This window comes from Lineus longissimus, chromosome 11, assembly GCF_910592395.1.
Source record: "Lineus longissimus chromosome 11, tnLinLong1.2, whole genome shotgun sequence".
NCBI classification, from domain to species: Eukaryota; Metazoa; Nemertea; class Pilidiophora; order Heteronemertea; family Lineidae; genus Lineus; species Lineus longissimus.
Window position 1 is genome coordinate 14,634,373 of NC_088318.1, and position 18,087 is coordinate 14,652,459.

Below are 18,087 nucleotides of genomic sequence, written 5' to 3' on the forward strand. Positions count from 1 at the left end.
TCATAGCTTTACTGGTTAAGAAACGTGCCATAGTTTACACTCTAACGGCCAATTTACGCCATATGACCTCTGTGACCTTGAAAAGTAGGTCAAATTGAAAACCCGTAAGATATGTGATGTATTCTTCCTAAGGGTACCTACCATAAAAATTTTATCGAAAACAAGTCACTTATAAGCGAGATATCACACTTTTTAGATTTCCACTTTTGGCCCCCTGGTGGCAAAGTTGAGAATCAGATCAAACTGAAATTCAGCACCAGAGGCTATGTGATATAGGGGGTTATATGTACCAAGTTTCAAGTTCATAGCTTTAGTGGTTAAGAAACGTGCCATAGTTTACACTCTAACGGCCAATTTACGCCATATGACCTCTGTGACCTTGAAAAGTAGGTCAAATTGAAAACCCGTAAGATATGTGATGTATTCTTCCTAAGGATACCTACCATAAAAATTTTATCGAAAACAAGTCACTTATAAGCGAGATATCACACTTTTTAGATATCCACATTTGGCCCCCTGGTGGCAAAGTTGAGAATCAGATCAAACTGAAATTCAGCACCAGAGGCTATGTGATATAGGGGGTTATATGTACCAAGTTTCAAGTTCATAGCTTTAGTGGTTAAGAAACGTGCCATAGTTTACACTCTAACGGCCAATTTACGCCATATGACCTCTGTGACCTTGAAAAGTAGGTCAAATTAAAAACCCGTATGATATAAGATGTATATTTGCTATGAGTACCTACAACAAAAGTTTCATCGAAAACAAGTCACTAATAAGCGAGATATCACACTTTTTAGATATCCACATTTGGCCCCCTGGTGGCCAAGTAGAGAATCAGATCGGAGAGAAATTTAGTGTCACGGGTCATCTGACCTAGGGGGTCATGTGTACAAAGTTTTAAGTTCATAGGCCTAGCGGTTAAGAAACGTGCCACTGTTTTTGAACTAGGATACGACGACGACGACGACGACGACGACGACGACGACGGACGACGACGGACACTGCGGTATTGTATAGACTCCCCTACGGTGAGCCAAAAATCAGCAATACAGTCCATAACCTCACTATAATGAAATGCTGGTACAGGTTGATTAAAGCAAGGAAGGCCTGCATGCACTCCTCCGAATACATCCCATTACATGCATGTATTGTGTCGATGTATTTACGCAGGTTGAATGGTGCCTGTAAAGTAGACCTAGGCCTATGTGAAACTGATGACCGATAACTCACTTATAAAAACAAGTTGACACAGCATGTCTCAGTATGACCGAGACACTGAAGGATACATCATTGATCAATGATGACTATTTGGCCTGAAATAATACAATTATCACTGCGTCTATAAGGACGAAAGCAGCAAAAGGCCAAACTCAGCTAATCAAAAGCCCCTGAAAATGTAAGTCTAAATGGACAGTATTCTCTGCGATTACGAATGATTGACAGACTGTGATGCTGTCAAACTGTCTCATTATGTCATATGACAGTGCTGTTCCGTAACTAGTGATGCATGGTCAGTCCAGCTGTCCGGACAGGTGCGTCTTGACGTAGAAATAGTGATGTCATAATGTGCAAGATGACGACGATTATGCGATGGAATTGATTGGTCAGTTCTTCGATGACATCACAGCAGCGTCGATTAATATCCTTCCCCCTCGACACCGGCTTGTGTCATAAGATCAGCGATATTTTTTTCAAGGTCATCGATGTTATGTCCCATTACGTCGAGTGATTACTGGTTAAGGAAAACACAGTGTTGTTATAAAGAGGGTAGATTTTTAAAAGTGAGGTTCGAATTTATTGGTTAAGGATGTTGTGGGGTGAGGCTGTATTTAGTTACTTTGAACAGAGAAGTGCAGAGTAGGCAGACAATTTTTGTTGCATGCCATCATGATTGCAGGTAGCAGACAAAAACACTTGTTCACGGGGCTCTTCATGAAAGACATGGGTCTTTCATGAAGGATTTTTCATGTTTATTGCAAGCAATATGATTTAATCTCCTGCCATGATTCTAGCTAAGGTGTCTTGGTTTTTAATGAGATAATGCCAGCCCAGCACCAATGTGGTCTACAGATACTAAAACTAAAAACTAAAAGCTTGAAAAATATCTGTTTCACCACCACCACGGCAATAGGCTAACTAAATGACATGCACAGCAGTGAGTTTTGAGAAACTAGAAAGACTAAACAAAGAAACAAATATTTACGAAACATAAAAAGTCTATAGTTTATTACTGAGAAGTTTACAATACGACTTACAAAATATACGACCAAGCTTTCTTTTGAGATTTACGAGACTTATATTACATTGGACAAACACCAATCATGTAGGTGTGATTTCAACATCACAACAAAATTTACATTTACAAGAAATTGCAAGATTTTTATTCAATTTTAATTTTTCCACGTTTCAGAATAAACAAAGCCATTCCTCGTGCTAATTTTATCATTCAGATGTTCATTTTGTTGTTTACATTCCACATGACATGATTTTCTAATGTCCTTAAAACCACGAATTCTAAAGACTAGCCTTGCAATTTTTGATGAAGATAGTAATGTTCTGTTAAAAATCTATCAGACCCGTTGAATCTACGGATACTAACATGGCTAAATATTCACTGAGTCTTTCAAGGCGTCTCAAGCCCAAAAGCGTCAAACTCATTTACAACTTTCCTTGCTTGAGAGTTATCAAGATGCGTACGTCAGAATTGAGCATGTGTGATTCCCATAATATTTCATTTCAACAACCTGGTGTAACTGACTTCTCCAGCATTCTGTTAACTCTGATGGGAAAAGATGACATTTGACACTTGAACAAAAACATCTATTCTACTAAGTCCTGAATGAATAAGATTGTCTATAACGTTTATCTCCTCGGACAAGCCACCGCTCCACTCATCATTGATTATCGACTCCAGCTTGCGTCATCAGGTCAGCGACGCTCTTCTCCAGCTTGTCGATGTTACCGCCGACGTCGTCCAGTGGCCAACGTTAAGGAAGATGTTTACTATTCTGAGCCCAGTTGATGAAAACAAGGCCCCGAGATTGAGATTGGCGATTGGCGAAAAGATTTTGATCACATGTCCAACACCGATGGACATCACCATGGTCATGTGTCAGCTCAGAGTATTAAGTCAGCTTTATGATTACCTTATCAGACCTAAATCATGAAATATGTTAACAAAGAAGAGTTGTGGAAGGTGGTGGTGAAAATAAACACTTTTCTTTAAGTTGAATTTGAGAAAATGATAGACAAAGCAAGCAAAATCATGCAAGATTACATGTTGCGATTTCATGCACATGCAGCTACTATACTAATTTAATACTATACTAGAAATAACACGCAAGTTCAAGCAAATAAATCAAATAAGCCTTTAGTTTTAAATGTCTTACCTCAATTCCAGGAATTTTTCTTTGATAAGTTAATTTGTACTTCGTTATACTTGAGAGCAGTTGATATCATCAAAGCAGAAAAATATTATAAGTGCAAGAATTATTTTTTTAAAGCTGTCACTACAGATTGGAATCAGAGTGCAAAATAGCACTTGCAAAGATTTGGTCACGAATGTTTTAAAAGCTGTCGCCATAGTTTGGAATCATCGTTTAGATTTTCATTGAAGAGCTGATCAACCTTCGAGATGAATTCATGATTGTTTAAAAAAGGATATTTCTATCAACGATTCTGTCGGACATATTCTGGAACTTGTCTTGCATCTGTTGTAGCATTGTTTGGACCTGCAACGAAGAGAAAACCACATGTATTGTCAGACAATTTTAGCAACTTTTCATTTCATTTCATTCCACTGACACTGGCACCCTGCTGATGTTGGGAACATCCATCGCTGAGAACAGGGGTTTCAGCTAGTAACAAGATAGAAGGCGCTCACTTGAACTCAACTAGCAGGGGAACCAAGCAGTGATTTGGCCATAAAGGGAACCCACAACCTCTTGATCATGAGGCCGCCTCTCTTCCACTGCACTACTGCTGCCCCAAGTGTATTCCCTCAACCTATTAGGACAGCTAGAGCCATGTACACATTAGATTTACAGACCAACACAGACCCATTTATATCATGCATGGATTAGAATCATCTTGTCCAGGCTTGCTTCTACTCTTACTGTCCATATTTGAATTTACCCAGATTAGGATTAGCGCAAATACCCTTTCAATGGCTAAATAAACAGTAAGAGCACTAACAATTGATTTGGACAGGTTGAACACAATATGTGTTGATTCTTGAATAAGGATAATACATTTGGTTAACAAAGAATTGAACTGAAAATAACCAACAGTGAAATAGAACAGTAAATTTAAAATGGGGACTTGTTTAAAACTGAGGAAACCACTGCACTATCGTTTATTTCTATACACCGGAGCCACAAGGAAAATACATCGCAAAGAACATGAAAGGTGTCGGCCTTAATGCAAATTCTAACTAATAAAATCATAAATGCTTATATAGAATAGTACTAGATTAGATATCTCCTGTAATCTAATGTGGCAGAAATTCATTAAAGAACAACATAGACGGAAAAAACTGCAGTAATATTTGGGACGTAGGCCTTCTTCATCGTCCGATTGTCGCATGCACGCTCAATCTCACGGGCGGACTCCACTCACTGTACATGACTGACTTGTGGCAACTTAACTTGGACTTTGGTCTTCATTTTGGTTGGGTCCTCCAGCAATTTACTGCACAACAAGTCAGATTACGTATTCTGGTGATAAATGTCGGTTCAATTGGATCTTCAGTGAATTAGGAAGACGGTGCTATACTTACATATCCAGTTAAATCCTGGATTGTCTTGGGATCTGCCGCTTGAAGAGCGAGTTCTTGATTTCTGTCAGACATTTTTGATGCAATGGTGGTTGGTATGTGACGCCACAGGTTCAAAGGTCAAACTGAGGTCAAGGTCGAAACAGGTGCCCGTACAGTGGTGCTATCTGGCGATAATTGGTAGAACTGAAAATCATTGAATTTGAATTTGAATTTGAAGACAGCATGACGGAAGATGGCGATTTTGCAGACGAAACTTTCTTGGAATTCAGTGCTTGTTGCCGTTCTAATTATTGTGACAATAGTCATAACTTGTTCAGAAGGGTGTGTAGAATCAGAAGTACCCCTAACTTAAGTAATGTGTATATGGCTTGGATTTTGCCAAACGCCCAGTAAGGCAGTATGACTATTAGAGTGACTAGGCGCAGGCCTAATGAGTATGACTGAGTAGGCTAGCCTAGGCCATGTACTGATGTAGGCCTATGTATTTGAGTGAGAATCTGATCCATTTCCTCATTTCCCTATCGGCTTTTGGGAGACCAGCATGAGCATGTTGGATACAGTACACACACACACTAATTAAAGAAAGAGCAATGGAAATTTTCTGCAGCAGTCTTGATGAGGATGCGTGTATTGTTGAAACGTATCGGCACTTATTTCATCATTTAGTATTTACGTCACTGATGATGTTAATTCGCTTCAAAAAGTGGCGATATTACGCACAGTCTTCTCACGATGTGGCGATACAATATTGCGCATTACAACGGGCTACAGCGTGCTACGCCCAACAACACGCCTTTAGTAATAGCTTGGAGACGTCACATTTCCACTTTGAAGTGGCATAACATTCACTACATCTAATTCTCACTTCACTTTCAGGGAGGCATGGGGTAAAGAAGACTGGCTCCTTCCATACAACATCAACAAACGACATGGATCAAAACTTCTCCACCGTCAAATCCGTGATTGTCAGCACATCAAATACAAAAATGTCACCCATGAACTTTTCGCCGCCCATGGCACAAGCAATGGCACAGTCGTCCTACCGATAGTCACTACAAAATATTTCCGGACTAAAGTTGGCCCGTATTATCATCAAAAAACGATATACGGTCACATTAGTTATGTAAATAATCCAAAGAGGACGCTGTCTGTAATTGAACCTGGGGGACCAGGTGGTTGTGCTAATCATACTAGAGAAACTGTCAAAAATACTGCAAAGAAGAAAAAGTGCATTGTTTCAACTAATGCAGGGTTTTTCAATACCAAAACTGGTGCTTGTTTAGGTGAGTTGGTATGGTGGCCAATGAATTGAGCAGAGGGATGACCGATGTCTCACTTTCGTTGACTTGCGCCTACCCCTCGGGTGTGCTATTTTACTTTTCAAGAGAACCTACATTGACAAACTAGGCCTGGCTAGAACTAAATGTACGTTTTCAAAGCATTGCCATTTCAGGCACAGATGAGTAAATAATATGTTTGCCTAGAGGTAATAATTGTAATCAGACCCACTGTAATTGATCCCAGCTGCTGTTGAATTCATAGGTCCTCTAAGTAAGGATGAAGTACAACTGACTACATGGCAAATATTGAATTTTAGTGCAGTGACAGGTGTGGACACATGGATAAAGAGCCAGTCTGCTTATTAGGGAGCTTGCACTGTATAGGCACCATGTGATGCTAAAGTTGAGTTTTAGATGACCAGTTTTTCTTTCATCATTAAAGCTTATCTTTTTCTTTAAGTACATGTAGGTAGAATGAACAAATTGTCTTGACCATTTCAACTATATTTTAACAAAGTAGAACACTCATAGCTTAATGATAATTCATATACATTGGCCCAGTATTTATATTGTGAGCCCATTAGTCATATTGATCATATTCATATTGACTAGTATGGTGCAGGCAGTACATCATTAACAAGTGGTTTTCCTGCACTTACGTCTTTTATTGGAAATGCATTTGTTCACATAACATATTATTAACCCATTGCATTCTGATCTGTCATCAGTCAATATTGTGCTAACGATAAAATTTCTCAATTTAGAAATTTGCTTGGTTGTATTTCAGGTAATGTGTTTTCTGAAGGAAAACTTGTCCAAAGTTCTAATGGAATCCAAAATGCCCATTTTGGCATTACACAAGATGGTAAAATATTTGTTGGGTGAGTCCAGTGCAAAATGTCAGATGCATGTACATGAACAGTTTTGCTAGTTAACTTGCTAAAAGAAAAATTTACCTGGCTCTGGCCAAGTACATGTAAAATGAGGTCGTTGATGACCTTAGGACAGACATCATGCCGAAATTGAGGAGCCCTGAATACAGAGTGGTGTTGTTAATAGCGGGGATCTTGGCTTAGGACCTGAAATAATTTACCTAGGCTGGTATTTGACTATCGGAAATTACCTTCATTGTATCTGACAGCACAAGTAAAAATAAAAAACTGGTTACACCTCTTTCAGGTATATGAGTGAGGCAGACCTGACCAGATTCAAGTTTGCAAACCTTGTTGGCGGTGTTATATGGCTGGTACGGAGAGGAGAGAGTTACGTCGATGAGTCAATGAAGGTAGAATGTCAGGACACGGAAGAAACAGGTATGAAATTGAAATTTGGTCAAATCCTGGCATCAAACTTAGGAAAGTAATGTGTTTAGTATTGGTGAAATTATGTTTTGCCCTTTTGTTAATTTTCAGGTACGTTGCAGCGCTTTGTTGATGTTGTGTCAGCTAGGACGTCCATTGGTCATGATAAGTTTGGGAAGATCATCATGGTGACCGTAGAGGGAAAAACTGATCAAGCTGGGTGAGATTTATCTGCGATAGAATTAGAGAAGAGACCCTCTAGCAGCTATTAGCATGTCTGGCAGCCAATTTGATCACTCAATTCAAAGCTAGTTGATTTTGAAACTAAAAACTGTAACGAATTTTGGCTTCTACAGTCTTTTGCACATATCCAAGACCGCTGCAGCAAAAATGAGGCTCAGTGCATTATGCTTTATTAACAGGACCATGATATTGTCCCCAAGGTGTTTTAAAATGAGGCACTAAACTGGGTCATCCACACTACTGATGCACATTATGCTGTGTCTAGTACTGTACCATGTCAGCCTAGTTCCTCTGTCTTCCATGGATATCAGGATTAAGATGATTCTTGTTGTCCTTAGGGTGAACCTGCGAGAGTATGCCGACTTCCTGATCAAGATGGGTGTGTATAATGCCATCAATCTTGATGGAGGTGGCTCAGCATCTATGGTACTGAATGGAACAACCATTAACTATCCCTCGGATGAATGGTAAGAATTAAGGTTAGGCCACCCTGGCTCCAACACCACAGAATCTCTCTCCTTGCAACACCGCAATTTTAAAGATGAGTTGTGATATCTTTCCATAAACTTTGGGGGGGGGGGGGGTAAGGACCCTTTAAAGGTACAGTCTGTCTTTACATCAGCAATCGGTCCCACGTATCTGTATATTTTTCAGTTCAACCCATCCCTTTGTCTGCGATCGTAAGATCACGACCATCGTGTGCGCACATGAACCAGAATGTCGGCCGTCAGCCAATTGCAGCGGCCATGGTAATTGCGTTGCTGGGAGGTGTGTGTGTCGATACCCATGGACTGGTGCTGCGTGTGATGTCCTCAAGTGTGCGAGTAATTGTAGTGGAAACGGTGACTGTACAGCAGGTGGGAAAAACTATGTAATTTTTTGGTGGAGATAGCAATAACAGATTCATACTCTAAAATTTTGCCTCTGTAATTCCAAATGACTTCAACAAATTCCTCTCACACAATGCCAGACTCCAAAGTATATTTGTATGTGAATTGCAAAATTCAACTTTCATTTTGTTTGTTGTCTAGATGGCTGTGCCTGTAAAGCTGGTTGGGCAGGATCACTTTGTGATAAGAAGTGTTCGCCTGGCAGCTATGGTGTCCAGTGCAATATGACTTGTTCCTGTGCCAATGGAGGAAAGTGTGATCCTGCTGATGGGTCCTGTGACTGTAAGCCAGGCTGGTCCAGGCCTAGATGTGAGCTGCGTAAGTTACCTGAACCACAGTCTATCTGATGCCTCTTCTCAACTATCATTACATTCTTGTCAAAAGATACCTCTTCAGTGTTGTTTTGACTGTGTTTTCTTTTGACTATCGCTGAGGCAAAAATATGTTGTCTTGCTTATCTAGATGCCCTAATCAAACTTGGGGGCACTTGAATTGTTAACCATGAATGGTTTGTTTGCTGTGCAACATGAAGTGGCTGTCCAACTGCTTTTTTGTAGGCATGTGAATGGTTTTATTTTTCTTTTAGCCTGTCCTCATGGTCACTATGGAGCCAAGTGTCGTGGTATATGCTATTGCCCAGATACCTGTATTTGTGATGCCTTCACTGGTGCCTGCAATGAAACACTGGTCGATATTACATTCCTTCAAAGTAAGTGCGAATGCCTGTATTTGTAAGTGTGAGTGAATAAATTTGTACCATCACACCTTGTTGACCAATCTGACTGAAGGGGTTTAAATATGTCACTGCCTGACATGATAAAAATCAGCACATTCACGGACGAAAAATGCTCAGAAATGAGGAAATATGCTAAAATTGCCATGCAAATTCAGTTTGACTGTTTTTCAGCTGGGGCGTGCCTTGCTAAGAAGATCATTAAAAAGGAACACTTGGTGAGAGAACGAACCGTCCCAGATTATAAGTACGTAAGATTTATCTTTACCTGCATGTTGAATCCTTTCCACTAGAGGAAACATTTTCTTTTTTCACAAAATACACCAAGAATGGGAAAAATGTACTTAATGTTGGATTTATTTAGGCTGAGGGTTGTGGCTTTTGTTCCATAGAGTAAACCCAACAACTCATAAAGACTAGTCGTCATGAATACTTGGTAAAACTTAAGGCCTCCGAGTGTTGGCATCATAGAATATTGAGATTATTTCAGATCGCCTGTTCAGCTAAGCATCTCTTGTTTTCTATTTTTTAGCCACTGGGTTGAGACGGTTTCTTGTATCAGTGTGGTGGCTGTGCTTAGCATTGTCCTTAATATATTGCTGATGTGGCGCTACATTCTCTGCCGGAGTCGCTCACAAATATGTCGGACGGACCAGACTTTGAATTCTAGAGAAATATCTTATTGAGTTGGGCAAGCGCTCTTGAGGTGAAGGCTGCTTTACGTGTTATGTAATCATTATGTTCTTTCCAGTGGAATGTTTCAAGATTGGCTGTCAGAGTACCACAGACACAGTTTGACAAACACCTCAGTAGACATTCTCACGAATTACTTTCTGAAGTTTTGCCCATTTCAGGTCATTTCCAAGATACTTGCATTTATATCTGAATCTTTCTGCTTTTCAATGGTGATGGTTACGTTTAATCTTTTTTGGACTAAGACCACTTATTTTTATTTTGTAGACTGTGGATAATAAGTCTTGTCTGCCTCTCTGTGATTGCTGCTATTAGTCTCGTCGTAAATATATCGCTAGTGTGCTACTATTCCAAATGTGGTACAAATCGATCCCGCACGAAATACCAACAACTTGGAGCGCCATTTTCAACGGTCACGAGTCACATGACGTATGTGGATAGTCCATCCCATAGTTCTGCGGATGAGAGTGATGGAGATGTTGAGGCATGGAGTAGAAATGCAGAGCGGAATAAACTTGTCCAAATCGAGGAACCGTCCGGGAAAGGAAAAGGATCAGAGAGTTAGCCGATTCTCACATCTTTTTGAAAGAAATAAAGAGTGCAACTACAATTATTTAAATTCATTTACTAAAGTTCATTTGAAGAGTTCAGATGCAAAAGCAACAGTGTTAAAAACCTTACAGGGTGTGCCTGAAATGTTTCTTGCAGAACTTCTGCTGGGTTACAGTTTGATTTTGTCAAATTTTATTTATCCTATTTTAATTTGTTAAGTATATATGCAGCTCTGTCGAACTCGAGAACCCAACTTTTCTTAAGCTCCGCCCCCAAACTTGATTTTGTAATCGCAGGTAGCAGTGATTTTAATCACTCATTTGTGGAGTGCTTAAGGTGGAGTGATTTTGCACAATTTGATGTAAATTTTGGCTGTGTGCAAAAACAATCGAGAGTACAGTTGGGTTCTCTAGTTCGACCCAACCTGATATGAAGGAATGCATGTATTGGTTATGGTGAAGTCTATTTATAAAGAAGCCATGGTGTTAGGGCAAAATAAACAATGAATATTTTGTAAACTTTGTTTTTTTATATACATTTCCAGGGTCCATCAAGTTGAGTGCCAATTACTTGATGTCCCAGGATAAATTATTGATTGGGCCCAAGTCCTTTGGGGACTAAGATGAAAAGTGATTGCTGTAGTCAAAATGACCTGAATTCCTTTAAATTTGAGGATTATCAAGGCACTTCATTGAGTGCAGCACTGTGATAGCATAGTTCAGTACTCCTTGGGGTGCTGAGATCAGTTCCTAATAGTTGCAGATATTGCTGCTCCTACATTCAGGGCACCATCTCCGTACACTAGATATGGGGTTTTCAGTACACTCCGCCTCTATAAAGCCATGAATCCCGGGATGTTAGGGTATTGGAGAAGGAACACTCTGGAGAATAACTCATCGTCGGTGCACATCAAAGCTGAAGGAGAACAAAGCTGTGAACTCTGCCAGGAGCCATCACAATCTCCAAAGACTGGATGATATCCCTACCTGGTAGGCCTAACATAAACTCCACTGAAATATGAAAATATCTAGGTTTCATTACTGGGACGAGGTATGGCCACTTGTAAGTAGTAAATAATGATGAAGGAAACATTAAACGCATTGCTCACCTTCTCTGACTAACTGAATAACAACTCCAGGAGGTGCTTCTATGACAAATTACAGTGGAACCTCTATTAGCGGACAACCCTCAATGAAGGACAATATCTGTACTAATGACACTCGTTTTGGCCCAAATTGGTTGTTTCCATTCAATTCGACCTCTCTAATAAGGGCACCTCTCTTTAAAGGACGGCACTTGTCAGTCCCAAGGGTAGGGCAATGTGATATCATTTTGGTTATCAAGAATCAAACATTTTAATTGCTAGAAGACAATATCATTGCCACTTATCAACAGGTTAATATGATTCTAGGCTTGTGACATAGTTTGGGATTATAGGAATTTCAAATTTGATTAAAGTCGTTGTAACTGTCATACAAATAGGACAGTTTTGATCTGGGATGTGTGTAGTTGATTAAACGGACATTGGAATGAGTGAAGGGCCTATTCGAAAGGTAAGACCATAGGAATATTCCCAAGTCATCCGTACATTTGGTGTAAAACATGGAGGTCCTCATTGCCTACTTTTACCCGTTCGTTAAACTGACATTCCAGAAAAGAAAGAGGACTTGTTATTTGGCTAGACTCCCGGGGCAGTCCATTTCGTTATCATGACCGTCCCTTATGTATCCAACCGAGCAACAGGACGAGGCCGGTCCACTGCGTAGCTAGATCTAGCTATTTAATGATCGCCTCTCCGGCCCTGTAAGAAATCGCGAACATTAACCCCTAATTTCCTCAGGATGGTTAGGATTACCATGACAGTAACAAACCAACGTTGACAGTCCGCTACCGGGGTCCGCTAGAGCTTAAAATAGTGATGGTGAACGGTGGTCAGAACTCTCGTGGTAAACGATTTCGCACCCGGTGATCCATTGCGATGCCATGGCCTGTCACCTTAAACGGTGTTTTCTGCTGTAGGCATACCAACATGACCAAGATTAATAGCTCCTAGATACTAATAGAATATCCATCAGGTTAGGTATCAGGAAGCTTCGCGATCTTAGAGCTATAGAGCTGATGAACAACCCTCGTTAGTTCGTCATTACTCATGCTGTTCTCGGGGTGCACTTTGCGTAGGCCTCTTTCTACCTTAAAACCAAGAAGAAACTGTCGACCGCACTCAATGTTTTCTAGCTTCTGGCTTGCAATACTACGTAATACTTGCCTGGAGCGGACGAAAGGAAGTTTGTGAGTTCGATATATATTCCTAGCAGCTAAACTTTTCGCAACATTTGTCATAATCGGAAGGCTCTATTCACTTTCAGTTTCCAAAGAAGCAGAAGACGTTATCTTTGTTCTCACTTCCAAAACAGGCGCAGACGACGAAAAGGTGATTCAAAAATGAAGGGACATACTAATACCATCGAGTTGACATCTCTGAAATCATCATAAAATTCAGTAATTTGTGAGGGAGTGGACATCAAGACTTCAGGATCACCCTTGGACAAGGCGAAAGAATCGTCGTACTCGGAAGGATCACGCAAGTCTTTCAGTCCGAAAGTCTTTCAGCCTGTGGAATCTTCTGTGGACCCGATGAATGTTTGTCTCCTGTATTAAAATTATGTCGTTTCAAGGATTTTAAGGCAGCAGGACTCAAATATATTATGTTGCGTGTGAAAACAATTCTGTGGTCGTATGCGCTTCTGGCCATTTTCGTGTTGGCGGGTTTTCAGAGTTCGGAGGCGAAACGAAAACATAGAGACACTCGGCGTGGTCATGGATGCCAGAAGATGACCATTCCTCTGTGCAAATCATTGGGATACCATCGAACGAAGTTTCCTAATTTCAACGAAAATTCGTCTCAGTACGAAGCAGGATTGGACATAACACAATTTCTTCCATTGGTGAAAATCAAATGTTCGCCGCACCTGAGAAAGTTTCTCTGCAGCGTCTACGCGCCGCGCTGCGACGGGGGAAAGGTTGAGAAGCCGAGTCGGACGCTTTGTGAAATGTCAAAAAACGGTTGTGAGTCTTTGATGAATAAGTTTGGGTTTCGATGGCCCTTTGAATGCGCTAAGTACACCTATAACAGTTCACCAAAGGACAAGGTAGTCCAAACAGCCGGTAAGTGTGAGGCCGTCGAACTACCAGCCTGTCGCAGTATTAGTTACGAATACACAAAGATGCCAAACAGTTACGGACACCAGTCACAAAGTGAAGCTGGTTTCAAACTTAACGAATTTCTGCCAATCATACAATTCGGCTGCTCGTCAGAATTAAGAGAGTTTCTGTGCAGCGTCTATGTTCCGAGATGTGAAAATGGTAAGGTCAAGAAACCTTCTCGCTCTATGTGCAAGCGGGCAAGGAAGGGCTGTGCACCTTTAATGAAACGTTTCGGGTTGCGCTGGAGATTCAAGTGTAAGAAATTCGGCAAGGAAGACAAAAAAGTTGGTCGGAACTGCCAGAGGATTCGTGTGCCAATGTGTAGAGATATAGGCTACAGGTTCACGCAGTTCCCCAATCGTCTCGGACACGAGACGCAGGAGGAGGCGGCCAGCGAAGTGCACCAATTCTGGCCCCTGATCGAGATCAACTGTGCACCTGAACTGAAAGAGTTTTTGTGTGGTCTCTACGTCCCCGAATGTCGCAACGGCCGGGTGCGACACCCAAGCAGGCAACTCTGTGAGCGGTCTAAAGCTGGGTGCCTCCCTGTGCTAAAACAGTACAACTTCTCTTGGCCAGATAAAATGGATTGTAACAAGCTGTCATAAACGTTCGGATGGGTTGAGGTGCATTGTAAACTTTCAGAGGTCAGTAGCCTATTCGCAATAAAAGTCGCAACCTTACTCATTTGCCCAGCGTATTGGTTGAAAGCGGAGTAATGTCCACACATCGTCGACTACAATCACTTTTCCAATGCTAATATATACGTCGTCGGCCTATGCGCAGATCCTTGGTCACCATCCTCACATACCAAAGTCAGGAGTGCAGTGCTCGTCACTTGCATGGTACGCTCGGAGTAAATCGCCCTGGCCCATGCCGTGGCGATTAAATTTGACTATACGTGTTGTAAGAATTCCCGGTTCAGCAGCAGGCGCATTTGCGAAGAATTACTATGCGGTCCCCCGATTGTCCATCCCTGTTGAATGGTGACGGATTAGGGAATATGGTTCTTTAGAGACCGTGCCTGTCGATCTGAGAGATTAACGGTCGAGGTCCCGAGAAAATAGTTACTGGCATGCGCATTGTAAGATTGGACTGTAGGCCTCACGCATTGTAAGATGAACTCAACAGACAATCCGGATTTAGCTAGGCCAGCAGTAGGGACCTGACGAGAAAGAAACTTAGCCCCGGGCTTTAGGCCTGTGTCTTTTGGTCTTCTCTCCATAAATGTTGTGTAACGATTGTACCTATTGGTCTCTAATGTGTAAGAGGTTTTAATAAATGAATAATAAATCTCCTTGGTTATCCCTTCAACTAATAGATAAAATCCTCGGGAGGCGTAATATGAGATGCGCTCTCAGGTATAGCACATGGTTACGGTCAGTTGGGATGAACAGTTTATCTGAAGCGACTGGAACAACAACTATGTTGTCGAAGGAAAAATATTCTGTTCTTTTGCCGACATATAATGAGCGAGAAAACCTTCCCCTCATTATTTGGCTGCTTGTCAAGTATTTCAACGAAAGGTACACGTCGCGTGTCCAACATCCCCACCTAAAAACCATTGTAGGTCACCCTTGTTTCTCAGGAATCTCGCAGAGTGCATGAAATTTTGTTTTTTAGTTTCGTCTGAATTGGGTAGATGGCGCTGCAGTACTACTGAGTGGTAGAAAGTGGTTATTTTTTTCTGTTTATCTTGGCACACTTTCATCCGAATTGTCTCTTCTTGCCCTATTTGAGCACAATGACCCATGCAGGGACATTTAATTTTGCTAAGGCTAATCGTAATTGTGGTCCTTGTACTTTTTTAGTGGCATTGCATATGAGATCATTGTAATCGATGATGGGAGCCCAGATGGTACTTTGGATGTTGCCAAGCAGTTGCAAAAAATTTATGGAAATGATAAAATAGTAAGTAATGTGCAGTGCAATAGGTTTATCACCGCAATTTGATGCGTTTTCCATTAACTTAAACGAGCAAAATATCCAGATGTGTCCTCATTCATTTGAAGTATACTGGTTGGTTCACCCATGTGAAAGTTGCATGTTCTTACGTTACAGGTTTTGCGTCCTCGTGAGAAGAAGTTGGGCCTTGGAACTGCCTACATTCATGGTGTGAAGTATGCTACTGGTACCTTCATCATCATCATGGATGCTGATCTCTCTCATCATGTGAGTCACTTCAAACCTACAATTGTTTTGATTGACATGCTTTGCCATCCGGTTTGTTGACATAACACAGCTGTGACTTTTGCTCTTGCATACATGTATGGGAACTAGGGCGTGTGGATTTATTGCACCACAAAACTATTGATTTGCATGCTTTCCATACCAATGTACTTTGATTCCCTCAATAGGTCTTGCTATATTAATGTTATGATCAACATAGCCATTTGCCTTACAAACTATAAACTAAGACAGACTTGATTGTTTCTTTTTTAGCCAAAGTTTATTCCGGAGTTGATTGTGTAAGTATTGATTTGCTGAGCAGCAAGTTGTGATTGAAATTAAGATGGAATAGTCACTCATGTATTACGGTTTGAAATTGGGATCTTGTCATTTTAAGCGATCGATGACACTTTACATAATAATGACTAGTTAAATATGGGAGTTCCAGTATCTTTATTCATTTTGTTATCCCAGATGAGTTGTCTCTCTTATGTTTAATCCTACTGCACATATTCAGCAATCTTTAAAAAATTTCAGCAAACAGAAGGAGGGAGATTATGATGTGGTGTCTGGTACACGCTATAGAGGCAATGGTGGTGTATATGGATGGGATTTGAAAAGAAAAATTATAAGGTACACATCGGACAACGATGTCTCTTATCAGCCAGTTCTGACTTTCAAGGCCATTTATGTTTGACTATATCATTAAATTAGAAATGAACTTGACCATGGTGAAGTGAATTTCGCCGAAAGGATGAAAAAAACAAAAAATCGGTTTTGGTTCCACCAATGCCAACCACAACCAGATATGATCCCTGAGTGCCTGATTGTAAAATGTCAACATGTCTCTTGTTATTTCAGCCGAGGAGCAAATATACTTGCTCAGATATTGTTGCGACCTGGTGCTTCAGATTTGACAGGCAGTTTTAGGTAAGGTCAGCTTTGTGTATTCAATCTTGCATACTTGCAATCGAATACTTGTCTCAGCTCCAAGAAAATGCTTGCTAGTATCAAGTATTCATAATGAATACTTGCTAGTATGTATCTATTTTTTCCTTTGCAGACTTTACAGGAAAGAAGTGCTTGAGAAGTTGGTCAACAGCTGTGTTTCCAAAGGCTATGTGTTTCAGATGGAGTTGTTGGTGAGAGCAAGGCAGTTTGGATTCACGATTGGGGAGGTAAGATGAAGGCCAGACTTACTCCCGAGTGCCTTGGTGGCGTGTGTAACTGAGACCTTAGTGAGGGAAACACTGCTGTGAAAACTTGCCAGCGATTATTTATTCTGTGGGATGAGAAGGAGATTGAACATTGAACGAACAAAAGGCCACTGCAGGAGCTTGGCACAGTTTTGTTTTTATTATCTAGTTTATTTCAGGCGCACATCTTCCTACTAGTCAGTATCAGTTTTTAAACATCTTATTTTTAACTTCAGGTACCTATCACGTTTGTGGATCGTGTCTATGGAGAATCTAAACTTGGAGGAAATGAGATGATTCAGTATGCAAAAGGACTCTTGACTTTATTTGCTACAACATGATACAGTTGCAATAAGCAAACCTTGTAACGAATCCTGGATTCTTAGAATCATTTATCATCCTCTGTCTTCGTTAGGTGCATTATGCAATATTGTTCAACTAAAAAATCTGCTCTTAGTCTAGAATTCTTGCACATCTTAACAGACGATTTTCAGTATGTTGCCATGTATACGTAGGTGCCCATTTAAATCCTGACTGGATAAGTCATTTAAAGTGCTATTGCAGTTTTACTTAATGAAATTATAGTACATTATCTTGACATGTAAATTATTTCTGAAATAAAATATGGTGTTAAGCAGATATGCACTGGTGTAGTCTTTTTATGTTATTTGTACATGTACGTCGTAGCTGAATCAGCTCTTCATTCTTTAGAATTGGGTAATCATCTAAGTCACTGGGGTCAAATGTCAAACCTTTGAAATCTCCCAGGCCTTGGTTATCTACGTAACCAATTTTGGGTCTTCAGTTTTCACTTGACTAATATGTTGCTACAACAGTTCATAAAAATTACACTGGTCAGCACAGTGCTGACAACACTACAAACCTTTTGTTTGCGCCAAATCAGGATGAGGGTGTTATGGTCATTCATATCCGCACTGGCCCCACAGAAAGATATATGTATGAAATCCAACTCTATTTGGTACTTCGCATGGACAAGATGCACACTCCATTTTAGCCCACTGTCTGTGTATATGTAGTTCTCAAAC

At 40.6% G+C, this 18,087-nt stretch overlaps 2 protein-coding genes and 1 long non-coding RNA gene across 4 annotated transcripts; all 3 read left to right on the forward strand.

Moving 5' to 3' along the window:
* The first annotated feature begins 4,996 nt into the window (after positions 1-4,996).
* LOC135495428 (N-acetylglucosamine-1-phosphodiester alpha-N-acetylglucosaminidase-like) lies at positions 4,997-10,990 on the forward strand. 2 transcript variants are annotated; one of them, XM_064784052.1, is made up of 11 exons: positions 4,997-5,101; positions 5,657-6,063; positions 6,848-6,941; positions 7,240-7,373; positions 7,473-7,581; positions 7,943-8,071; positions 8,259-8,461; positions 8,636-8,812; positions 9,081-9,203; positions 9,402-9,474; positions 10,188-10,990. In XM_064784052.1, the coding sequence occupies exons 1-11, from the start codon at positions 5,013-5,015 to the stop codon at positions 10,483-10,485; spliced, it is 1,836 nt and encodes a 611-aa protein (XP_064640122.1). In that variant the 5' UTR covers positions 4,997-5,012; the 3' UTR covers positions 10,486-10,990. The 2 variants fall into 2 exon arrangements, with proteins under 2 accessions (XP_064640122.1, XP_064640123.1); XM_064784053.1 differs by lacking the exon at positions 10,188-10,990 and adding an exon at positions 9,760-10,178.
* Positions 10,991-11,877: 887 nt separating this feature from the next.
* LOC135495582 (uncharacterized) lies at positions 11,878-14,969 on the forward strand. The gene is made up of 2 exons (XR_010448582.1): positions 11,878-12,025; positions 12,839-14,969. It is a non-coding gene; the product is annotated as an uncharacterized LOC135495582 (long non-coding RNA).
* A 122-nt stretch (positions 14,970-15,091) lies between these two features.
* LOC135495430 (dolichol-phosphate mannosyltransferase subunit 1) lies at positions 15,092-17,680 on the forward strand. Its single transcript, XM_064784057.1, has 8 exons — positions 15,092-15,202; positions 15,488-15,587; positions 15,738-15,848; positions 16,119-16,144; positions 16,383-16,478; positions 16,707-16,775; positions 16,909-17,023; positions 17,278-17,680. The coding sequence occupies exons 1-8, from the start codon at positions 15,102-15,104 to the stop codon at positions 17,380-17,382; spliced, it is 723 nt and encodes a 240-aa protein (XP_064640127.1). The 5' UTR covers positions 15,092-15,101; the 3' UTR covers positions 17,383-17,680.
* The last annotated feature ends 407 nt before the right edge of the window (positions 17,681-18,087 follow it).

Bases quoted from the DNA above. Each gene is read 5' to 3' on its own strand.
- LOC135495430 (XM_064784057.1), top strand. From the start codon at position 15,102: ATGTTGTCGAAGGAAAAATATTCTGTTCTTTTGCCGACATATAATGAG. The intron at 15,588-15,737 runs GTAAGTAATGTG...CTTACGTTACAG, and splicing joins TTTATGGAAATGATAAAATA to GTTTTGCGTCCTCGTGAGAA. The intron at 15,849-16,118 runs GTGAGTCACTTC...TTTCTTTTTTAG, and splicing joins ATGCTGATCTCTCTCATCAT to CCAAAGTTTATTCCGGAGTT.
- LOC135495428 (XM_064784052.1), top strand. From the start codon at position 5,013: ATGGCGATTTTGCAGACGAAACTTTCTTGGAATTCAGTGCTTGTTGCC. The intron at 6,064-6,847 runs GTGAGTTGGTAT...GTTGTATTTCAG, and splicing joins CAAAACTGGTGCTTGTTTAG to GTAATGTGTTTTCTGAAGGA. The intron at 7,582-7,942 runs GTGAGATTTATC...TGTTGTCCTTAG, and splicing joins GGAAAAACTGATCAAGCTGG to GGTGAACCTGCGAGAGTATG.